This window comes from Pogoniulus pusillus, chromosome Z, assembly GCF_015220805.1.
Source record: "Pogoniulus pusillus isolate bPogPus1 chromosome Z, bPogPus1.pri, whole genome shotgun sequence".
Taxonomy (NCBI): domain Eukaryota; kingdom Metazoa; phylum Chordata; class Aves; order Piciformes; family Lybiidae; genus Pogoniulus; species Pogoniulus pusillus.
The window spans coordinates 41139364-41163712 of NC_087309.1; the positions used below are offsets into that span (position 1 = coordinate 41139364).

Here is a 24349-nt window from a genome sequence, read left to right on the forward strand (position 1 = left end):
TCCCCTGAGCCCTTCACAAGCTCCTGGCTGCTTCACTCCCCGCATGAGGAAACTGCAAGAGGCAGAGGGCAGAGGCTGTGTGCACCATGGGGCCGTGCCAGGGCAGGGCTGTGAGAGCAGAGGTACTGGGGAAACTGCAGCTCCTGTGGCCAGCAGCTGGGATCCTTTGGTAGCTTCCAAAGCTGCGTTCAGAAGAGAGCTTCCTGCAGCCAGGCAGATGCAGCCCTCAGCAGCTGGCTCCTGAAAAAAACAAACTCTGCACCTAAAAAGCACCCCAGGGGTTCACCTTGGCTCCTGCAGGAGCTGCCCTGAGAGAATTCCTCTGCCCAGGGCAGCTGGCTGGAGATGGGCATCACCCAGTGAGGCAGATGAGGACCATCACACGTGACTCCACATGCCAGGGTGCAGATGTGGCAGAGGGGTGGCAAAGGGGTGGCTTGTCAGGGTTAGGTTAACAGCTGGACTCCACAAACTTGGAGTTCTTCTCCAGCCAAAATAAGTCCATGATGGTGTTAGGCTGCCCTGCAGCTCCTGCACAGAAACACCTTCTACATCTGAGCTGCCTCCAGCCCTCCATTCTCGCAGCTCTTCAGCTTTCAGTCACTTCTGACAGAGGCCACCTACAGCTGGTTGTGGTGCAGCCACCTCCTGAGCTCCTCCAGGTTCCTGTCCATCCACTGGATGTTGTCCTGGATGGTGTCAAGGGCCTGCTGCACGCAGCGGAGCTGGGAGCCTTTCTCCTCCTGGGAGCTGAAGAATTCCTTCACCTGGGGACAAAAACAGTATCTGGTGAGGAGGAGGCAGCAGCATCTCCAAGGTGCTCAGGGAGCCCCCAGCAGGGCATCTGTGGCACTCCAACTTGGCCTTGGGCCTCGCAGCCCCTTTGGCTCCCAGCCCAGGAACAGGGCTAGCAGTGCTGTGGTGGTGGCTGCAGCTCAGTAGTGGAGGACAAGGACAGCCCACACTGAGGGCACCAGCGTGGAGGAGCTGCCAGGAGGAGCCCAGCCAGCTCACGCTCATCCAGCCCTGCTTGCTTGCCACTGTAGCACTAGGGGCAGGAGGGCAGCATGGGAGTGAGATCAGGGAGAAGGAGCAGCCTCTGATGTGCCCCACAGCCTTCACCTGAGCTCTGCTGGACACCTCAGGCTGTGCCCACAGGAAGTGCCTGCTGGCACTGGCCACAGGATCTGATCAATACCTAAATGCTGGAGGGCAGGAGCATATGGCTGACATTACTGCTCTGCCACTCTCCATCACCTTAGCCAAATCGTGGCAGACACCTGAGGACTGGAGGAGAGCCAATGGCACTCCAGTCTTCAAAAAGGGTAAGAGAGAGGTTCCAGGGAACTACAGACCAGTCAGCCTCACCTCCATCCCTGCAAAAACCACAGAATCACAGAATCAACCAGGTTGGAAGAGACCTCCAAGATCATCCAGGCATGGCCTGCAAGGAGAGGCTGAGGGACCTGGGGATTTTTAGTCTGGAGAAGAGAAGACTGAGAAGGGATTTGATAAATGTTGATAAGTATCTGAGAGCTGCTCAGGAGGAGGGGGACAGGCTCTGCTCACTGCTCCCTGTGATAGAACAAGGAGCAATGGGTGTAAGTTGCAGCAAAAGAGGTTCTGCCTCAACACAAGGGGGAACTTCTTTACTGTAAGGGTCACAGAGCACTGGAACAGGCTCCCCAGAGAGGCTGTGGAGTCTCCTTCCCTGAAGACTTTCAAGGCCTGTCTGGATGTGCTCCTCTGTGATCTGTGTTAGATAGTATTGTCCTGCTCTGGCAGGGGGGCTGGACTCGATGACCTCCTTGGGTCCCTTCCAACCCCTAACACCCTGTGATCCTGTGATCAGGTCAGGCTCTGCCCAGTGGTGCCCAGGGACAGGACAAGGGGCACAAACTGGAGCCCAGGAGGTTCCATCTGAGCAGGAGGAGCAACTTGTTTGGTGTGAGGGTGCTGGAGGGCTTGAGCAGGCTGCCCAGAGAGGCTGTGGAGTCTCCTTGGCTGGAGAGCTTCCAACCCACCCTGGGCAAGCTGCTGTGGGTGCATTGCTGGAGGAGGGGTTGGAACTTGGTGATCTCGAGAGGTCTCTTCCCAACCCCTCCATGCTGGACTCCGAGATTTCCCGACAGCTGACCCACAGGATGCAGACCCTTGTGTAAAGTACCAGAGAGGACACAAGGAAGGGAGCTGCTCTGTTTCCTCTCATCCTGACACTGACTTTGTGCTCAGGCTCTATATGGAGTCTGCTGCCTCCTCACACAGGAGACCACAGAACATTAGGGGTAGGAAGGCACTGCCGGAGATCAACGAGTCCAGTCCCCTGCCAGAGCAGGGCACACAGGAGCACAATGGCCAGGGAGGGTTGGAAGCTCTCCAGACAAGGAGACTCCACAACCTCTCTGGGCAGCCTGCTCCAGCCCTCCAGCACCCTCACACCAAACAAGTTGCTTCTCCTGCTCAGATGAAACCTCCCGGGGTCCATTTTGTGCCCCTTGTCCTGTCCCTGGGCACCACTGACCAGAGTCTGGCCCCATCCTCTTGCCTCCTGCCCTTCAGCTATTTGTGCAGCCACACCTCTGGGTAGGATACAAATATGTCCCCATGTGGTATGTGCCCCACAGGCATGCGCCACCAGCCAAGACACTGCCACCAGCACATGGCGAGTCCCTTGGACCACAGCATCAGAGGGGCTGGGTGGAAGTGGCTTCCAGAGGTCTCCCAGTCCAGCCCCAGACATGCAAGGCTGAGCTCAGCACCACACAGGGTGCTGCCCCTGTGCTGCTCCCTCTCAGGTGCCACAGGGTCGGGTGGTAGTGGTTGTGGTTTGTTCTGCAACTTAAGTTCTGCACTGGCAACACCATCAGCAGCTCCTGGGCAGCAGCTGCCAGGGGTGCCAGGGAATGTGGCACAGCCTGGGCTCTCTGCCACCCACGGAGGCTGTGGAACCGGCAGGGCGGTTTGATGACGTACAGGAGCATGAACTGACCCAGAGGAGATGCCACTGCTCCAGCACCTGCCCCTGTCTGCTCAGTGCCAAGCTCTGCTGGGACCTTGCCAGGCTGGCTACAAAATACCAGCTGGGGCAGGTGGCCCTTGAGCCTCCAAGGCCATTGCTGACACCAACAGCATCCTGCTAGTCACTGACCTGAGGCTCTCCCTGTGCCAACATCACCCAGCAGTGTCACAGCCCACAGGTGCCCTGGTGGCTCCACAACTTGCCCAGGCCACCTTTTGCTGGTGACACCATGCTCAGGTCACTCTTTGCTGACCGCACCTAGCCCAAAACACCCTGTGCTGGTGACACCACACCCAGGCCACTCTGTGATGGCCGCACCTAGCCCAAGCCACAATTTGCTGGTGACATCTTGCCAAGGACACCCTTTGCTGGCCACACCTTGCCCAAGCCACTCTCTGCTGGTGACACCCGTGCCCAGGCCACCCTTTGATGCATGTTTCCACCAGTGCCAGCAGCAGCAGCTGCCTGCCTCACCTGTGCCAGCTGTGCCCATGTCGAGTAATGCCTGGTCACCCCAGTCACCATCTGTGCCACAGAGTGGGAGCCCAGCTCAAACCTGGCCAAAAGAGGGAGCTGGGCTCAGAGAAGGTCTGGAGAAGGCCAGGTTGGAGGGTAGTTGTGTGGGGAGAGGGAAGAAGCTCCTGTGCCTTACTTTGCCACCAGCTCCTCCCAGTTGGCCTTTAGGAAGGCCCAGGCCAGAGTGACACCAGATGGGTTTCTGGCAATGAAGACAAGAAGAAAGGGTAGGTCTTGGGTCCTGATGATGTCCCCACGCAGGCCTTGGTCCATCAACCTAAGAAATCACAACAGAAACCTGAGCTGTTTGGCCTGTGGATAGAGCTGGCAAATGACTGTTCCCTGGGGACTTAGAAGCACAGAGCTGTTGGGACTGGAAGAGGCCTCTCCAGAATCATCCAGTCCAACATCAACACCACTATGGCCACTAACCCATGGCCCCAAGTGCCATGGCCACATCTTTCTGGAACATCTCCAAGCATGGAGACTCCACCACCTCCCTGGGCAGCCTTTTCCAGTCCCTGACCAACCTTGCAGCACATAAATTGTTCCTCACAGCCAACCTCAGCCTCCCCTGGTACCATTTCAGGCCATTTCCTCTCCTTCTGCCACCTGAGACCAGGCAGAAGAGCACAACCCCTACCTGGCTGCAGCCTCCTCTCAGGGAGCTGGAGAAAGCAATGAGGTCTCCTCCCAGCCTCCTCTTCCCCAGGCTGAACACCCTCACATTCATGGAATGGTCTGGGTTGGAAGGGACCTTCACCACCTTCTAGTTCCAACCCCCTGCCATGGGAAGGGACACCTCCCACCAGCCCAGGACGGTCGAGGCCCAGTCCAGCCTAGCCTTGAGAAGCAGGTCCCCCAGCAACAACTCCCCATCCCTGTTCTGCAGACCCTTCCCCATCACTTCTTTGACACAGAATGGACTCAGAGAAGGCTTTGGGTTGCAAGGGACCTTCAAGGTCACTCAGTTCAAACCCCCCTCCCATGGACAGGGACACCTCCCACCAGCTTCCTCTGCCCACAGCAGCTCTGTAGAGCATTCCTCATGCCACAAGGGTTCAAAAGCCAAGCAGCAAGGCTCTGAAGCACCTTCTTTCCCTTTCTTAATGTGGACGAACCTCCCCCCAACACCAGCTTCCTGCCCCTGTGCCAGAACTCACCACTGAAGCCTCTCCTGGCTCCTGCTGCGGCTGAGAGCCAGCTCAATGTCCTCTCTCTCTGCGCTGAAGGCAGGTAGCTGGTACCTGCTGAGGAGGAACTCCCACCCTTCTGCTGTCTGAGCTCCCACAGTGTACACAGCTGGCTTCACATCTGCTGGCAAGCTGCAACAAGATTGGGGCAAGGAGTTCTTGTCCAGACTCCAACAGGCTGTGCAGGTGTCCAAGGGTAGGTTGGATGAGGGCTTGAGCAACTTGGCCTTGAAGATCAGCTAGTTCCAAATCCCCCTGCCATGGGCACAGCCTACAGCAGGGGAGCTTGGAACTAGGAGATCTTCAAGGTGGGTTGGAATTGGATGATCAAGGACAGACCTGAGGGTTCCATTGGACTGTTGCCACCGTGTGAAGTATCTGCTGGCCTTGTCCAGGCAGGGCTGGTAGTGATAGAGGCAAGCAAAGAGCAGCAGTTGGCTCCTCAGCAGCCGCTGCGAGGATGAGCCCTCGTCGCTCCAGGACTGGTGGTCAATCAGCTCCCTGAAGAGCCTCACCAGGTACTCCTGGTACAAGGGGCACCAGAGACACATTTGGTTCAAGGAGGCACTTCACAGGACACAGAGAGGGGCAGTGGGAGGGAGGGTCTGGGCACTGAGAATCGGACCTTTAGCTGTTGGTTGGTGCTGTCCATCCCCCTGGTCTCCATCAGCCTGTAGATGGGGATCAGCTCATGCATGGCCTGCAGCACAGGCATGATCTGTGTTTCCTGCTGCAGGTACAAGGTCAGGTCCAAAGCTTTGGAAATGGGCAGCTTCTTTGTGCTGAGGAAGCAGGAGAAAGGCAGGAAAGCAGTTACAGGTACACTGACAAGGCAAAGGGAACAGCAAAATCCCAGACAGCCTCTTCAGAAGGTTCTCCAGAAAACCAAACAAACAGCAAAACCCTGGCACAGGCAGTTGGTCTGTGAGTTGGATCAAAAACTGGCCCCACAGCAGAGTTCAGAGGGTTGCCATCAGTGGCACAGAGTCAAGTTGGAGGCCTGAGGCCAGTGGTGTTCCTCAGGGACCTGGGCCCAGTTTTGTTCAGCATCTTTATCACTGACCTACGTGAGTGCATTGAGTGCAGCCTCAGCAAGTTCACTGATGGTACAGAGCTGGGGGTGGCTGACACCCCTCAGGCTGTGCTGCCATCCAACGAGATCTGGGCAGGCTGAGAGCTGGGGGAAGGGAACTTCATGCAGTTCAGTAAGCACAAGTGCAGGGTCCTGCACCTGGGAAGGAAAAGCAGCAGGCACCAGTACAGGTTGGGGCTGTCCTGCTGGAAAGCAGCTCCATGGAGAAAGACCTTGGAGTGCTGGTGGGCAGCAAGTTCTGCAGGGGCCAGCAATGTGCCTTCATGGCCAAGAGAGCCAATGGCATCCTGGGGTGCATCAGGAAAGTGTGGCCAGCAGGGCTAGGGAGACTCTTGTCCCACTCTACCCTGGTGAGACCACACCTGGAATACTGTGTCCAGTTTGGGGCTCCCCAGTTCAGGACAGGGACCTGCTGGAGAGTCCAGCAGAGAGCCACGAGGACGACTGGGGGACTTGAACATCTCTGCTATGGAGAGAGACTGAGAGCCCTGGGGCTGTTCAGTCTGGAGACTGAGAGGAGATCTGATCAATGTCTATAAATATCTGGGGGGGTGGGTGTCAAGTGGAGTAGCCAATCTCTTTTCAGTGGTACACAGCAACAAGGAGCAACAGGCACAGACTGAAATGTAGAAGGTTCCACCTCAGCATGAGAAGAAACTTCTTTACAGTGAGGGTGACAGAGCCCTGGAACAGGCTGCTAACAGAGGTCCTTCTCTGGAGACTTTCCAAACCCACCTAGATGTGCACCTACCTGCCTGAACCTGCTTTGGCAGGGGGGTTGGACTTGATCTCTGGAGCCTCCTTCCAACCTCTAACATTCTGTGATTTGAAGGCTGATCTGATGATCTCCAGAGGTCCTTTCCAGCCCCTCCCACTCCATGACTCTGATTTCCAAACCCCTTCTGACTTTACTTTTTTGGAGTGAGATGTGGCTACCCAAGCTAGGACAGCTCCAGTTTCATCACCCAAGTTAGGACAGCTCCTGTTTCATCTCTGCACAAGGGAGGGTCTGTAAGACAATGGTGCAGACAGACCACAAAAAGCCTCATCCTACACATGCCAAGGTCATTCCAATGAGGTGCCCTCGCTCATGGTCTTCAAGGTCCCTTCCACCCCATCCCATGCCATGGACCTCTGAACACAGTGAGGCCATCAGCACATCTGTGTCGCTGCCAGAGGAGCACAGCAGGCCTCACCTCACTAGCTGGAAGACATTGTTGATGAGGTTTGCTCTGTCACTGCTGCTCAGCAGGGTGTGGTTGTCCCTCAGGAGGCTGATTAGGGGGCCCCAGCCCTCCCCTGCGTAGTGCACGATGTAGTACCCATTCATGTCCACGTTGAACTTGATCCACTCCACTTCTTCAGGGAGGATGAGGACATCTGCAAGCAAACAGCACTCACCTTGGCCTCACTGACCCACACAGCCCAGAGTCACTAAGGCTGGGAAAGGTCTCCAAGATCGTTGAGGGCAACTGATGGCCTAACAGCTCCATGGCCACTAGATCATGGCCTCATGTGCTACATCTACTCATGCCTGGAACACTTCCAGGGATGGGCACTCCACCACCTCCCTGAGCAGCATGTTCCAACCCCTGACCACCCTTGCAGCACAAAAATTGCTGCAACCCAAAGCTCCTCTGGTTTAGCTTGAGGTCATTTCCCTTTGTCCCGTTGTTAGTTCCTAGGGAGAAGACACTAAGGCCACCTCACTCCAGCCTCCTTTCAGGTAAGGGCTCCCCTCATCCTTCTGTTGCTCAGGCTGAACAACCCCAGCTCCCTTACGAGATCTGCTCTCCAAATCCCTCACCATTCTCCTTGCCCTAGTCCTTCACTCAGTGATACTGTCAGAAATCACACAGTGGCTCAGCTTCTGAGCACATGGAGGTCACTGCAGTTGCAGCAGTAAGGGGGCACCAGGTAGCCTCTCTGCCACCAGAAGGTCCAGTTCTCCATTCTGGATCGCCCTGCAACAGGAAAAGGCTGCCAACAGACCCTGAGCTCCTCTTTACAAACATCTGAGGGGTAGGGGGACAAGAAGGAGGGGCCATGCTTTTGTTAGTGGTGCCCAATGAGAGGACGAGGGGCAGTGGGTACAAACTGGAATCCAAGAGGTTCCAGCTGACCAGGAGGAGAAACTTCTTTAGTGTGAAGGTGCTGGAGCCTGGGCTTGAGGAGCACTGCATGGGCTCTGCCCATGGCAGGGGGGTTGGAACTGGATGCTCTTCAAGGAGGGTTGGGACTGGATGACATCCAAAAGCCTGTGTGACCTGCCCTAGCACTCAATAACCTCTAGAGGTCCCTTCCACCCTCCCACCATCCTTGTGACTCTCTGAAGTGGTGATGGCAGTTACCTGCTCTGGTGGTCATCAAGAACCTCTGGACAGTGTCAGATTTGCTGGTGATGTAGGTCAGGGGGATGTGCCACAGGGACCTGCTGCAGAAGAGAAGTTCTTTGTTCAGTGGGAAAACTTTGCCAAAGCTTATCTAGCTGGTCCCCACCTAACCACCAAGTGACACCTCCTGCCCTCACAGCCATGGCAGCAGGCTGTGCCCACATCACATCTAAAGAGACACTGGCACATGTTGCCCAGGGAGGTTGTGGATGTCCCCTCCCTGGAGGCGTTCAAGGACAGGCTGGATGAGGACTTGAGCAACCTGGACTGGTGGCAGGTGTCCCTACCCACAGTAGGGGGGTGGAACTGGATGATCTTTGAGGTCCCTTCCAACCCAACCCACTCCATCAATCTATGAACAGAGGAATGACCTAACACTGCTGCTACTCAAGGTGGACCCCAGGACCCGGAACTTAACACCACTTGTGAGCTGCAAAGTAGCTGTGTCTGAGGCTTCTGAGCTTCCCTCCCTTGTGTCTATAGTGCCATGGAAACAACAGAGCTCATGGATCAAATCTGAGCTCCCACATTGGCTGCAGGGAGCAGGAAGGCTCCATCCCTGCAGCATTGCTGGCAGCTATCCCCAGGAACCCAATGAGGATCAGAGAATGCAGCAATCCAACTTCAAAACTGACATGGAACGAGTGAAATTTGCCTTAAATGAGCCCTCTCTGGGTGTTTGTAAAAACACCACCTAGAAGCTCTGGGCATTTGCAACGGCTTTGTCCAACCACCATATCTCAGGTCAATTCCTCTCCTGTCACCTGAGACTGGGCAGCAAAGCCCAACCTGCACCTGGCTGCAGCCTCCTCTCAGGGAGCTGCAAAGAGCAATGAGGTCTTCCTCAGCCTCCTGTTCTCCACACTACCCCCAGCTCCCTCAGCTGCCCCTCCCCAGCCCTTTTCCCCAGACCCTTCCTCAGCTCCACTCTCCTTCTCTGGACCTGCTCCAGCCTCTCAATGTCCTTCTGGGAGGGAGGTGCCCAGAACTAAGCCTAGCACTCAAGCTGTGACCTCAGCAGTGCCCAGCACAGGGGCACAATCTCTGCCCTGCTCCTGCTGCCCACAGCACTGCTGATCCAACTCAAACCATTCTGTGGACCTGTCCTCAGTGCAGAGCCAGGTACCTCTGGCCAGGTTTCTCTTCACCAGTCTGGGTGCATCACTGACAGCAAAGCTGCAGCACGCTGAACTTTCCAGTCTGGTCCCACCAGCACAGACTCACTCAGAGGCTCAGCCACTGCAGCTCTGCAGCCACAGGCACCTTGGCTAGGCCACTCAAACCCACAGGTGCTGCTGGTCCCGAGCTGCAGGGAGAGACTCACAGCTCATGGAAGGTCTGATTGTCACCCACAGGACAGCAATGTACCCTCGCCAGCCAAGAAAACTAATGGGGCACACCAAGGACAGTGTGGCCTGCATGGTAAGGGAGGTTCTCCTGCCCCTCTGTTCTGCCCTTGTGAGGTCATGTCTGGAGTCCAGTGACCAGTTCTGGGCTGCTCAGTTCAAGACAGGGAACTGCTGGAGAGGAACAGCAAAGAGTTGCAAAGCTGCACAGAATCCTGGAGCATCTCTGTGAGGAGCAAAGCCCTGGGACTGAGAGCCTGGAGAAGAGCAGACCCAGAGGGGATCTGATCAGTGCTCAGCAAGAGTTAAAGGGGCTGTGAGGAGCAAGATGGGGCCAGGCTGCTCAGTGGTGCCCAGGGACAGGACAAGGGGCAAGAGGCACAAGCTGGAGACCAGGAGGTTCCATCTGAGCAGGAGGAGCAACTTGTTTGCTGTGAGAGTGCTGGAGGGATGGAGCAGGCTGCCCAGAGAGGTTGTGGAGGCTCCTCTGGAGAGCTTCCAACCCTCCCTGGCCACAGTGCTCCTGGGCAAGCTGCTGTGGGTGCCCTGCTGGAGCAGGGGGGTTGGACTGGGTGATCTCCAAGGTCCCTTCCAGCTCCATCACCATGCTGGATTCTGGGATCTGCCATCTGGCCGTGGGTCTGTGCACTGCTCCTGCTGTACATCACTGCCACAGCAGAGATTTTGTTCTATGTGCTGGGATTTACTCTGTGGATGAAGACTCCGCTCCCTTCATATAGTGCTCCTGCTGTAGGTGGACATTTCTCCCTCTCACTGTGACTGTCACCAGGGGAAAACCTTTTTGCAGTGTCCAGGTGTCCATCATTGCCTTCACATCAAGAGTCTTTTCTTGGGTCCAGTGCTGGAGGAGGGGAAAAGAAGAAAGGTAAGAGGAGGAGGGAGATGGGGGAGCACAGTGATGGTGGAACACAGGAGTCTGCACATGGGTCTGTTTGGACTGGGTGCTATGACATCTCCAGGTGTTGTCTTTGTGGACACTTCCATTTCATGAATGGCATTGCCTTGAGCACCCTGGGCTAGGGCAAAATTCAAGACCACCCAGTTCCAAGCCCTCTGCCATGGGCAAAGCCTGTCTTGGAACTGGATGATCTTCAAGGCTATTTCCAACCTAAATCATTCTATGAGTGCCTTGAGCAACCTGGGGGTTGGAGATGCATGATCTTTGAGGTCCCTTCCAACCCAACCTATTCCACGAGTGCCTTGAGCAATCTGGGGTTTGGAGCTGGATGATCTTTGAGGTCCCTCCCAACCCAATCCCATCTATGACTCTATGAGTCCTCTCCCTAGAACCACAACCTCTTGAGGGGGACATCTGTCAATGCCATGGCACAGAAGGATGACATGAGAGAATACAGAAAGGTGTCCAGCTTCTAGATACTGATGGGTTAAGAACTAGATGCTTACTGCACTGGAAGAAGGCTGCTGGCTTCTTCTGCAGAACCCCTGCTGTTCATTCTTCTCAGCATCTGCTTCAGGGCAAACCTGCAAGGGAAAAAGTCGTGGTCACCTTTCTGATGTCACAGACATAGGGACTGGGCACAGCCTCCAGGAGTGTGATAGGGAGACACAAAGCTCAGGTGAAGATATAGAATTTGAACCAAAGACAGCTGAGTGCTGCAGTTGGTGAGACCGAATGGTAGGATGGGATCCATCCATGGGGATCTGGGCTGGCTGCAGATCTGGCTAAAGGGAACTTCATGAGGATCAGTAAGGCAAAGGGCAAGGTCGTGGGCCTCTGTCATGACAACTCTGGACATCAATCCATGCTGGAGGTGGTGAGACTGAGAGTAACTCTGCAGAGAAGGACTTGGGATGCTGGGGGTGAGAATCTGGACAGGAGGCAGCAATGGGCACTGGCAGCCCAAAAGGCCAAGGGCAGCCTGGCTGCATCCAAAGCAGCCTGGCCAGAGATGGAGAGAGGGGATCCTGCCCCTCTGCTCTGCGCTGGGGAGACCTCATCTGTAGGGCTAGGTCCAGCTGTGGGGCCACCAGCACACAAGAGCCCTGGAGCTGCTGGAGAAGGTCCAGAGGCGGCCACCAAGATGCTCAGAGGGCTGCAGAACCTCTGCTGTGGGGACAGGCTGGGAGAGTTGTGGCTGTGCAGCCTGGAGAAGAGAAGGCTGCAGGGAAAGCTTAGAGCTGCCTGCCAGTACCTGAAGGGAGCTACAAGCAGACTACAGAGGGACTGTTCAGAAAGGCCTGCAGGAACAGGACTAGGAACGATGGTTTGAAATGAGCAGAGCAGCTTAAGATTGGATGTGAAGAACAAGTTCTGCACCAGGAGGGTGCTGCAACACTGCAACAGGTTGCCCAGGGAGGTGGTTAAGGACCCATCCCTGGAGGTATTTAAGGTTAGTCTGTATAAGACTCTGATCAACCTGCTCTAGTGGAGGATGTCCCTGCTGAGTGTGGGGCAGTTGGACTGGGTGACCTCTGGAGGTCCCTTCCAACCCAGAGCCACGATCCCACGAGCAAAGAAGACTTGCATTTGTCAGGCTGTCCCAGAGGTCCTCATTTTTGGTGTTCTGGTAGCTGTATTTCTGCAGGTAGTTCACCAGCCCAGCTTTAAACACATCAGCAGTCAGGTAGTCCTTCAGCATATTTAATACACAAGAGCCCTGAAGAGAAAACAAGAGACAAAGTGTGTAAAGGAGGAGTTACCTCACCACCTCAGCTCGACAGGCTGCTGGACCAGCTCCTTTCAACTCCATCACCACCCAGAAAGGCTGGAGCAGGTGATCCCCGAGTCATCTTCCAAGCTGGCACTGGAAGCTCACTGCAGAGCAATGTCAGCAAGCCACCAGAGCTGACTTTTGAACACCTCTCTGATTGAAGAATGCTTGGGTTGCTGCACAGTGGAGCAGTGCTGCCTGTTTCCTGACCCATGGCCCTTGCAAGCACCACTGAGTTGTGTTACTGGTTTTCTCCTCCTGTTTTCCTAACAGCTGTGCAAGCCAGCACCATGCCGTGCTCCAGTGGAAAACTCTCCCCTGTGTTAAGAACATCAACAAATAGTTAAAGACCACACTGGTACAGAGCAGATCCCCAGTGGAGGTGGTGAATTTCACTCTTAGGAGTGGCAAAATCCTTTCCAAGGGCATCATTCACCTCTCTGTGGTAGAAAACTGCACCTCTCAGGACCTCTGCTAAAGGCTGTGGAAGGATTTCAGTGTTTTTAAGTCTGATTAAATTATTTCTTTTCTGTTTTTTGGTGTGCTTTGTCATAGGAAAGACAACAACCATTTGGGGGTGGAAGCAGATGACTCTTAAGGTCCTTTCTAAACCAAGCCCTCCTATGCTTTGCAACCACCTCAGTGTTCTGGACAAGGAGCTGTCCAAGGCCTAAAGCCCTTAGCAGCAGGTGTCAGGGATGTCTGCTGTGCAGGGGGATGACATGAGCAGAACAATGCAGCTAAAGGCAACAGCAGCAGCGGCTTGGTGCTTTACCTTGTCATAAGAAACATCATCAAACATCTCCAAGATTGCAGCTGGATCTTCCACTGGAGTAGATATGGGGTGTGAGGAATTTAAAGCATCCACTGCCATGGCATCAAAGCATCTCCTCAAGAAGTAGTCCTCCTAAGAGGAGGCAAAACCAAACAGTGCTGAAAAATTTTGCTCACTGACCACTGGATCCCTTTCTGGTCCACTCCACTTGTCCTCGAAATCACACCAAGCGAGCAGAAGATGCATTTGCTGTTACTACAGAACATAAAGACACCACAGAGAGTAGCACAGACACACAGGTGATTCATGCTGTTCTAACTGCAAGATCAGACACAACCCACTGGTCTGTGGGCAGCTGTGGGGCAGGGCACTTGCCACTCAATAGCTGCTGGAATGTCATGTTCCGTTCTGGGCCTCTCACTCCAGCAAGGACATTGAGGGGCTGGAGCAGTCCAGAGAAGGGCAGCAAAGCTGGGCAAGGGTCTGCAGTTGGAGCACAAGGAGATGACTCTGAAGAACTTCTGAGGGAACTGGGGGTGTTCAGCCTGGAGAAAAGGTTGAAGACAGACTTTCGGCTCTTACAACTCTCAGAGACAGGAGCTAGGTGGGGTTGGGCTCTTCTCCCAAGGAACAAGAGAGAAAAAAATGTCCTCAGATGCCCTAGGAGAAGTTTAGGTTGGACACCAGGAACAATTTCTAAAGGGCTGTCAGGGCCTGACCCAGGCTGCTCAGGGCAGTAGTTGAGTCCTCATCCCTGGAGAAGTTTCAAAGCTGATGTGGTACTGAGGGCCATGGGTTGGTGATGCTCTGGCAGTGCTGGGTTAAGGGTTGGACTGCATGATCTGGAAGGCTTCTTCCAACCAGATCTATCCTGTGACTTCTGTGACTCTGTAACTAACTCAAAGAGTTGATCTAGTTGCTGATGTCCCTGCTGACTGGACTAGTTGACCTTGAAAGGTCCTTTCCAACCCAAGCAGTTCCCAACCTGCCCTGGTCCCTGCAGTTGTTCTTCCCCAGCTGCCAGCCTCTCCCCTTGCCCTTGATGGGTTCTATTCCATTTCTCCCCACCCAGCTCTGCATCTTGGCCAAGTCTGGCTGGATGGCAGCACAGCCTGAGGGCTGTCACTGCTGATCTCACTGTGGTGCCATCAGCAAACCCGCTGGCAAGTGCCCTCTGTGCCCTGAGCCAGGTTGTAAAGATATTGAACAGCTCTGGCCTCAGCACTGACTCCTGAGGGAGCCTAGTAGACACAGGCCTCCAGCTGGACTCTGTCTCATTGATCACAACTCTCTGATCTCTGTCCTTCAACCAGCACATCCCCAGCTCACTCCCTCAGTCCCCAGCCCACACTTCCTCAGTGCAGCTGAGAGGGTGCTGCAGCAGAGGCTGTCAGATGCTTTCCTGAGATCAAGACAAACCACATCCACTGCTCTGCCATCATCCAGCCACCTGCCAAAGTCCTCATCAAAGGCTCTCAGGCAGAGCCAACACAACTTACCCCTGGTAAAACCATGCTGGCTGCTGCTGCCTGTAGACAGCACCAAGGAGAAGCTGCTACATCACGTTCCCAGGGATGCAGGTGAGGCTGCCTGCCCTGTCACTGCCCAATTCCTCCTGCTTGCCATGCCTGAAGCCTGCCAAGACCTTTGCTTTCCTCCAGTCCTCAGGCACCTCAGCTGTTCCCAGGACTTACCACAGGTGAGGGAGTGGCCTAGCAACCACAGAACGGTCTGGGTTGGAAGAGACCTCCAAAGGTCATCCAGTCCAACACCCTCACAATCAGCAGGGACATCCTCCACTAGAGCAAGTTTCTCAGAGCCCAGTCAGCCTCACCTTGAATATTTCCAGAGATGGAGCCTCAACCACCTCCCTGGGTAACCTGTTGCAGTGTTTCAGCACCCTCCTGGTGCAGAACTTGTTCCTCACATCCAACCTCAATCTGCCCTGGTCTTGTTCTTGCAGGCCTCTGGAAACAGTCCCTCTGCAGCCTGCTTGTAGCTCCTTCAGGTACCAGCAGGCTGCTCTAAGATCTCCCTGCAGCCTTCTACTTTCCATGTTCTCTGTCCCCCACAGCAAACTGCTGGCTAAGCTGTCAGCCCATGGCTTGGATGGCAACACTCTGTGCTGGGTTAGGAACTGGCTGGAGGGCCGAGCCCAGAGAGTGGTGGTGAATGGTGCCACATCCAGCTGGCAGCTGTCACTAGTGGTGTCCCTCAGGGATCAGTGCTGGGCCCCATCCTCTTTAACATCTTCATAGGAGATCTGGATGAGGGCATGGAGTCAGTCATCAGCAAGTTTGCAGATGACACCAAGCTGGGGGCAGATGTGGCTGGGTTGGAGGGCAGAAGGGCTCTGCAGCAGGACCTTGACCGCCTGGACAGATGGGCAGAGTCCAATGGGATGGCATTCAATAGCTCCAAGTGCAGGGTGCTGCACTTTGGCCACAACAACCCCATGCAGAGATACAGGCTGGGGTGGGAGTGGCTGGAGAGCAGCCAGACAGAGAGGGATCTGGGGGTGCTGACTGATACCTGCCTTAACATGAGCCAGCAGTGTGCCCAGGTGGCCAAGAGAGCCAGTGGCATCCTGGCCTGCATCAGGAATGGTGTGGTCAGCAGGAGCAGGGAGGTCATTCTGCCCCTGTACTCTGCACTGGTTAGACCACACCTTGAGTACTGTGTTCAGTTCTGGGCCCCTCAGCTTAGGAGGGACGTTGAGATGCTCGAGCATGTCCAGAGAAGGGCGACGAGGCTGGTGAGAGGCCTTGAGGACAGCCCTATGAGGAGAGGCTGAGGGAGCTGGGATTGTTTAGCCTGGAGAAGAGGAGGCTCAGGGGTGACCTTATTGCTGTCTACAACTACCTGAGGGGTGGTTGTGGCCAGGAGGAGGTTGCTCTCTTCTCTCAGGTGGCCAGCACCAGAACGAGAGGACACAGCCTCAGGCTGCGCCAGGGGAGATTTAGGCTGGAGGTGAGGAGAAAGTTCTTCACTGAGAGAGTCATTGGACACTGGAATGGGCTGCCCAGGGAGGTGGTGGAGTCGCCGTCCCTGGAGCTGTTCAAGGCAGGATTGGACGTGGCACTTGGTGCCATGGTCTAGCCTTGAGCTCTGTGGTAAAGGGTTGGACTTGGTGATCTGTGAGGTCTCTTCCAACCTTGGCGATACTGTGACTTACACAGATGATGGGGAATGGCCTAGCAATGCCTTCCCCCAGCTCCCTCAGCACCCATGGGTGCACCCCATGCTGTGTTTAGAAGGTAGTGGTTATGAAACCAAAGAAACTGCAGCTTACGATTCTGAGCTCCGGATGAGTGACACTGACTGACACAAACTCCATGAACTTGGCAAAGCCTTCATTCAGCCACAGGTCATTCCACCACTCCATGGTAACCAGGTTGCCAAACCACTGTGGGAGAAAAGAACTTTTAAAAGACATAATTTATCAGGAAAAGTGTTGTTACTGACCTCTGAGGAGCCTGCTTTTAGCAGCACAGCTTGCTCTGGCCTGTTCCCATCCCATCTCTTGTGTGGATTCCACTCTCCTTCTAAAGACCCCAGGCATGGCAAGAGAGCCACACATCTAACTGTGAAGCCTTCCAAACCTCCAGCCCTCCTCTCTGGGTGGCCTGCAGTTAATTGCAGCTCCCACTGCTATGCAGCTTTCAGCCAGAACTGTCCTCGAGGTTCACAGTGGAGCAACCCCAAGCCAAAGCAATTTTCAGCTTCTAATTATGAGGAACGTCTGAGGGACCTGGGTTGTGTAGTGCGGAGAAGAGGAGGATGAAGGAGACTTCATTGCTCTCTACAGCTCCCTGAGAAGAGGCTTCAGCCAGGTAGGGGTTGGGCTCTGCTCCCAAGGATCAAGTAACAGGACAAAAGGAAACAGCTTTAACTTGTGGCAAGGAAGGTTCAGGTTGGATGTTAAGAATAAATTCTTCCCAGCAAGGGTTGTCAGTCAGTGGCTCAGGCTGCCCAGGCAGGTGGTGGAGCCTCCAAGCCTGGAGGCATATCAAAGTCCCCTGGATGTGGTGCTGAGGGATATGGTTCAGTAGCAGTGGCTCAGCAGCAGTGGTGGGGCTGAGCTCTGGGTGAGCTCTTGAACTGGATGATTAATTGATTCATAGAATATCAGGTTGGAAGCCACCTCAAGGACCATGTACTCCAATCTGAATCTCAAAGCTCTCTTCCACTTTCAGCAGTTCTGTGGTTCTACGATTCCAAGATGCTCCACACAGCATCTATCATCACCAACCCCTCCACAGGTTGGTTGCAATTCCACCTTGTCCCCAAAGCTCACCTGATGGGCCAGCTCATGGGCTACCACCCTGGTGATCCACAGTTTAGAGAATGATGAGGACTTCTCAGGGTCATACAGCAAAGCTGACTCCCGGTAGGTGGTCAGCCCCCAGTTCTCCATAGCACCAGACTGAAAATCTGGTATAGCTGCTAAATCTAGGGGGGGGAGAAAGAAAGCATTCAACCAGTACTGGAACCAGGTTACTCAGTAAAGAACTCACCCACACATATCACTTCATCCCCTTAAGCAACCTGGGCTAGGGGGAGGTCTCCCTGCCCATGCAGGCAGTTGGAACTGCATGATCCTCGAGGTCCCTTCCAACCCATTCCCTGAATCTACGACTCCTTGAACTAGGGTTGTTTAGCCTGGAGGAGAGGCTGAAGGAAGACCTTCTGGCTCTGTACAACTCTCTAAATGGAGTTCTTCTAAGAGCTGTTTTATATGCAATCACAAAGTGCACTTCCAAAAATTGCTCTGTACAGGGGAATTCTCAGCTGCCAGTGGAGCTGTGCCATCAGCTCTGTCGAGGGCCAAGAGAAAACCTGTAAGCTCAGCTCTGCTCTGTCCTCACAGAACCCTAGAGTGGCTGGAAGGAACCTCAGAGCTCATCTGCTCCGACCTCCCCACAATGGGTGTGCTAGTTTGAACCATCACAATGGGCAGGGCCACCTCTCAAATGGACTGAGCTGCTCAAGGCCTCATCCAACCTGGCCTTGAGCACCCCTAGGCAGGAGGCGTCCACAGCTCCCCTGGACAGCCTATGCCAGAGCCTCAGCACCCTGGGACACAAGAACTTCATCCTCAGCTCATCTGACCCTGCTTTGCCTCAGCTTCAAACCATTCCTCCTTCCCTGTCTCTAGATACCCTCAAGAAAAGTGCCTCAGCAGCCCTCCTGCAGGGTCCTGGAATGCAACTCTGAGGTCTCCCTGGAGGCTTCTCTCCAGGCTGAACACTGCCAGCTCCCTCAGTCCGTCCTCACAGCAGAGGTGCTGCAGCCCTGTCTCAGTTCTCTCAGTTACTGACTTTGTGCTGTTTTCCTCTCCAAAATTAATGCTCCAGAACACATCAAATAAATACTTGTGTCAGTTACCTTGTTTAGGCAGGGGGTATGGAATACTGAAGTAGTCCTCATAAAAGTCCAGAAGCTTCACTGCTGCCTCCAGGGCATACTCAGCTTGGCTGATTTTCTCTGGCACCGTGTAGACAGAGATCTGCAGCAGAACGGCAGGAAGCACTTCAAAACCAGCACCAGAAGCTCAGAGACTTTGCTATCTGGATTACCACCAAAGGGACACTAAGGCCAACACCTAACCTTTCCCTACAACAGTTACTCAAACATCTGCAGGACATTAGCAGAATGAGGATGGAAGTGGTAAAACTTGATCACAACTGCTGTGTCCCTACAAAGGCTCCTGCAGCTTTCACTCCCACCGTGCCAGAGGCTGAAACAAGTCTCATTTAGTGCTGATTCTCCATGAAAGAGCCTTTAATTTGCCTTGAATCATAGAATTACAGTCACATTAAAGTGCACCTTCGGAGGGCATCTTGTCCAATCTCTGCAGCCAGCAGGGACACCCTCCACCAGAGCAGCTTGCTCAGAGCCTTACACAGTCTGACCTTCAATGTCTGCAGGGATGGAGCCTCCACCACCTCCCTGGCCAGCCTATGCCAGGGTCTCTCCACCCTCACTCTGCACAACTTCCTCCTGATGTCCAACCTAACTCTGCCCTGCTCCACTTCCAGACCACTGCCGCTCAGCCTAGCCCCACAGGCCCTTCTCAACAGTCCCTCCCCAGTCTGCCTGCAGCTCTCCTGCAGCTATTGAAATGCAGCTCTAAGCATTCCCTGCAGCCTTCTCTTCTCCAGGCTGCACAGCCACAACTTTCCCAGCCTGTCCCCACAGCAGAGGTTCTACAGCCCTCTCAGCATCTTGGTGGCCTCCTCTGGACCTTCTCCAGCAGCTCCAGGGCTCTCTTGTGTTGGTGGCCAACAGCTGGCCCCAGCCCTGCAGGTGAGGTCTCCCCAGAGCAGAGCAGAGGGCCAGGATCCCCTCTCTCCATCTCTGGCCAGGCTGCTTTGGATGCAGCCCAGGCTGCCCTTGGTCTTCTGGGCTACCAGTGCCCATTGCTGCCTCCTGTCCAGCTTCTCACCTCCAGTACCCCAAGTCCTTCTCTGCAGGGCTGCTCTCAATCTCATCACCTCCAGCATGGATTGATGTCCAGAGTTGTCATGACACAGGCTCAGACCCTTGCACTTGGCTTTGTTGCACCTCTTGAGGTTCTCCTCAGCCACCTCAACAGCCTATCCAGGCTGGATTGCATGAAACAAACTCTGACACTTGTGCATATTACTGTACAAAACCCAAGGCCACTGACAAAAACATTCAATGCCACTAAATCTCAAGACAGATTTCACACAGATGCAAACCACATCTCCTCCTCCCCTGTAAATCGCTGAGATCCACAAATCCAGCAACTTCAGTGAGAATTGAACCATTTCTGTATTCACGGAGGCTTGAAAAGCTCCTATCAAAGAGAACCAGAGTTACCTTTACTCCATGGCTGCTCATTTTGCTGATGGATTTAAAGTCTGAAACAATAAAGGCCACCAGGTAGGTGCTCATCTTGACAGTGGTATCAAAATGGTCCTCAACAAGCCAGGGAGTTAAACTCACAGACTTCACCTGAAAAACCAGCAGAGTTCATCACCTTGAGCTTGGGAGGATGGTGGTGGAGCACCTTGGCTCCAAGAGCTGTCATATTTTGTCTCTTGCAGTGTTTTAAGGACACGGCAGTTTGGAGCTGCTGTGTTTTACAGATGTCACATTGCATAGCGAAGATTTAACTTTGAGGTGTTCATGGAGACACAGAATGGTTCGTCTGGAAGTGACTCTGTTTGGAAGGTCACCCAGTTCCAACACCCTGCCATGGGCAGGGACACCTCCCACTAGCCCAGGTTGCTCAAGACCTCATCCAGCCTGGCGTTGAATACCTCCAGGCAGGGGACAACCACAGCCTCTTTGGGCAACCTGTGTCAGTGTCTCCCCACCCTCACTCTCAACAATTTCTTCCTCCTCTCCAGTCTCAATCTCCCCTCTCCCAGCTCAAAGCCATTGTCCCTTGTCCTAGTGCTCCCAGCCCTTGTCCAAAATCCCTCCCCAGCTCTCCTGGAGCCCTTTCATAGAATCATAGAATCAACCAGGTTGGAAGAGACCTCCAAGACCATCCAGTCCAGCCTAGCACCCAGCCCTATCCAATCAACCAGACCATGGCACTAAGTGCCTCACCCAGGCTTTTCTTGAAGACCCCCAGGGACGGTGCCTCCACCACCTCCCTGGGCAGCCCATTCCAATGGGAAATCACTCTCTCTGTGAAGAACTTCTTCCTAATATCCAGCCTATACCTACCCTGGCACAACTTGAGACTGTGTCCCCTTGTTCTATTGCTGGTTGCCTGGGAGAAGAGGCCACCCCCCACCTGGCTACAATGCCCCTTCAGGTAGTTATAGACAGTAATAAGATCACCCCCGAGCCTCCTCTTCTCCAGGCTAAACAGGCCCAGCTCCCTCAACTTCTCCTCATAGGATTTGTACTTTAGGTACTCTAAGGTCTCCCTGCAGCCTTCTCTTCTCCAGGTTGAGTATTTTCCAGCCTGTTCCCACAGGGGAGGAGGTTCTCCAGCCCTCTGATGACCTCCACGGCCCTCCACGCATGCAAAGCATGCTGTATGCAAGATTAGGACCACGGAGACTGCATTGTACTGATCACCCCCACGCCCCTGCTGAGAACCAGTACAACACATGATGCATTATTTCCTCCATTCCAACCCTGTGCCAAAATCACCTCCACAGCACCACACACTCATAACGGGAGCTACAGCAGTGTTCACATTCCCACCAACGGCAACCACTGCAGGCTTTGCTCTCATTTCAAAGGTCTCAGGTCACTAGCACAGGTCAGAAGCATCCACTCACAATCGGCATGTTGGAGAGGGCAAGGTGCTTCGGCTCCCTGCGGATCCGGATGGAGAAGGTGGCTTTGAAGGCTGGCTCATCAAAGCAGGGGAAGGCCATCCGTGCAGCTGTGGGCTCAAACTGTGTCACTGCAAGCACCCTGAGGGGAGAAAAGGGGCAGTGTTCACCTCCCTGATGTCTGGCACCAGAGTCATTTCACAGACTCCTAGCATGGTGGAGGTTGGAAGGGTGACAGTGTAGAGCAGTGGGACAAACTATGGCTGAGCTCAGCAGCTCTCTGTGGCTTTGTGTGGCTGGCACCCAGCCCTGAGCTCTCCTGTTGCTCTCTCCCCAGCTGCAGATTGCTGTGGAACCTTCTGGCCTTGCAGACCACACAGCAGTGCAAGCTGTTGGCTGTGTCTGCTGCAGCTCAGCACCAACTTTCTGCACATCATCAAACTGGAACAAGGGGTTTGGAGCCTGCTACAGAGCAGGGAAAGTGCCCCAGGCAGCAGCTTCTCCTTCCTGTGACTGAGAAGGAAATGTCGGTGTGGGGAGCTAGCAGAGTTTATTGTGATCTCAGAGTCCCAGTGTTGTGGGGCAGGAAAGGACCTCTGTGGAGTTCACCCAGTCCAACCCCCTGCTCCAGCAGGGCACCCACAGCAGCTTGCCCAGAAGCACAATGGCCAGGGGGCATTGGAAGCTCTGCAGAGAAAGAGACTCCACAACCTCTCTGGGCAGCCTGCTCCACCCCTCCAGCACCTTCATACCAAACAAGCTGCTCCTCCTGCTCAGGAATCTGGAACCCTGGGTTCCATTTTGTGTCCCTTGCCCCTTGTCCAGTCCCTGGGCACCACTGAGCAGAGTCTGGCCCAGTCCTCTTGTCCCCCACAGCTCCTTTAGCTCCTGCTGAGCACTGATCAGATCGCTCCTGGGGCTGCTCTTCTCCAGGCTCTTAGTCCCAGGGCTTTGCTCCTCACAGAGATGCTCCAGGGCCCTCAGCAGCTTCCCAACCTCCCCACTCCCTCCAGCAGTTCCCTGTCTCTCTCGAACTGGGAAGCCCAGAACTGGCCCCAGCACTCCAGGCGCGGCCTGACTAGGGCAGCGTAGAGCCGCTCCAGGCCCCCCCGCACCTTTACAGCCCCAGACACACACACAAGGCTGCTCTCCAGACGGCTCCCATCTCAAGCAGCATTACCTGAGCTCTCCCTCCCGGCTCCTGTAGGTGCTTTTGTAAAAGCCGCGGAAGGACCGGGAGAGCTGCGCCGAGTAGTGGACGCGGAGCGTGTAGCGGCGCCCGGGGCGCAGCGGCCTCGGCGCCAGCAGAGCCACCTGCTCCCGGCGCGGCTCCTGCAGCACCCGCAGCGCCAGCCCCGCCGCCGCGCCGCCGGCCTCGCCCAGGCTGGCCCCGCTGATGTTCAGCCACTTGCTGTGCAGGACGACGGCGCTGGTCTGCTCCGCGGCCAGCACTTCGATGGCCGCGGTGCCGGCGAAGGTCAGCGTGGTGAGGTTGGGGTGGATGAGGAGCTGGTAGTGCAGCGGCACGACGGCCGTGGGGAGCCTCACCGCCGCCCAGGGGAACGCCGCTCTCTCCGGGACCGCGTCCAGGGCCGAGGCCGCGCACAGCAGCCCCAGCAGCGCCGCGGCCACCACGGTCCGCAACGCGGCCGAGAAGCGCCCAGCCCGCCGCGGAGAGGCCATTCCGGACAGCCCCGAGGGCGGCGAAAGAAGGCGCCGGGATGCCCTGCCGGGAACGGCAGCCTGAGATAGGCGGCTCCGCTCGGCCCGCCCGGTGCCTGCCTCCGCACCCTGGCTCCCCTCAGCGCCCCGGTGCCTGCCTCCCGACCCCGGCTGCCCTCAGCCTCCCCGGTACCTGCCGCTCTGCCCCCTCTCCGCTCAGCCTGCCTAGCACCTCCTGCCAAACCCCGGGCCCGCCGCCGCTGCCAGGAGGGGCCCGAGGCAGGGGGAGCCCGGCCGAGCAGCCCCCAGGAGCGGCTTCCCCGCTCCGGGCCGCAACACCGCTCCCGCCCGTTCGGCAGCAGAGCGAAAGCGAAAGCTGCGGGAGGGGGCGGGGAGCCCGAGTCGGCCCGCGGCGGGCGGAGAGGAACAGAGCCCGTGGGGCGCGGCGGTTCCGGGGCTCAGACGGAGAGCTGCGAGTCCAGGGCTGTGGACGGGGACCCCCCACTTTAAGGACATTCAGGGGCTGGAGCAGGTCCAGAGAAGGGCAACAAAGGTGGGGAAGGGTCTGGAGAAGAGGAGGAGCAGCTGAGGGTGTTAGTGTGGAAGAGGCTGAGAGGAGACCTCATTGCTCTCTGCAGCTCCCTGAGAGGAGGCTGCAGCCAGGTGGGGGTTGGGCTCTGCTCCCAAGGAACAGCTGACAGAAAAGGAAGTGGCCTCAAGCTACTCCAGGGGCAGGTTCAGGTTGGATATGAGGAAAATTTTTTGCCCCTTGAGGGTTGTCAAGGCCTTGCCCAGACTGCCCAGGGCAGTGGTGGAGTCCCCATCCTTGGAGTGATTTCAAAGCCATGGAGATGTGCTGAGGGACATGGTTCGGTGATGCCCTGGCAGTGCTGGGGTAACAGCTGGACTTAAAAGATCTCCTACAAACAAAACAATTCCGTGATTCCATGACACTGAAGTGTATGTAAGTTAGAGTTCTATGGAGTGGGCAAGCATCACAGAACATCAGGGGCTGGAAGAGACCTCCAGAGATCATCCAGCCCAATGCCCCAGCCAGAGCAGGGTCACCTAGGACAGAGCATACAGGAACACAGCCAGGAGGGGTTGGAATCTCTCCAGAAAAGGAGACTCCACAACCTCACTGGGCAGTCTGTTCCAGGCCTCCAGCACCCTCACAGTGACAAAGTTTTCCCTTCTGTTCCTGGCACCTCCTCTGCTCCAGCTGCACCCACTGGCCCTTGTCCTGTCCTTGGGCATCCCTGAGCAGAGCCTGCCTCCATCCCTGCACATCTTTATCAGCATAATGAGGGCAGCCCTCAGGCTCCTCTGCTCCCGGTTAAAGAGCCCCAGCACCCTCAGCCTGTCCTCACAGAGCAAACAGGACCAAGCTGA

The 24349-nt window shown here is 55.4% G+C and overlaps 1 protein-coding gene across 1 annotated transcript; it reads right to left on the reverse strand.

Annotated features, from left to right (window-relative positions):
• Positions 1 to 427: 427 nt before the first annotated feature.
• On the reverse strand, positions 428 to 23309 carry ERAP1 (endoplasmic reticulum aminopeptidase 1). The gene is made up of 18 exons (XM_064140863.1): positions 22476 to 23309; positions 21299 to 21437; positions 19875 to 20009; positions 18417 to 18537; positions 17326 to 17480; positions 16321 to 16434; positions 13029 to 13160; positions 12068 to 12199; positions 10986 to 11063; positions 10268 to 10422; positions 8173 to 8255; positions 7018 to 7201; positions 5354 to 5510; positions 5068 to 5252; positions 4699 to 4860; positions 3672 to 3812; positions 3494 to 3575; positions 428 to 767 (listed from the first exon to the last, which is right to left on the reverse strand). The coding sequence occupies exons 1-18, from the start codon at positions 22976 to 22978 to the stop codon at positions 621 to 623; spliced, it is 2805 nt and encodes a 934-aa protein (XP_063996933.1). The 5' UTR covers positions 22979 to 23309; the 3' UTR covers positions 428 to 620.
• Between the last annotated feature and the right edge of the window lie 1040 nt (positions 23310 to 24349).

What these genes read in the sequence shown, in the direction of transcription:
- ERAP1 (XM_064140863.1), bottom strand. Translation starts at nt 22,978, where the DNA reads ATGGCCTCTCCGCGGCGGGCTGGGCGCTTCTCGGCCGCGTTGCGGACC. An exon ending in TGAGCAGCCATGGAGTAAAG is followed by an intron (nt 18,538 to 19,874) that starts GTAACTCTGGTT and finishes GTTCTGCTGCAG; the next exon opens with ATCTCTGTCTACACGGTGCC. An exon ending in AGCAGCCTTCTTCCAGTGCA is followed by an intron (nt 10,423 to 10,985) that starts GTAAGCATCTAG and finishes CCCCTCCTCCAG; the next exon opens with CACTGGACCCAAGAAAAGAC.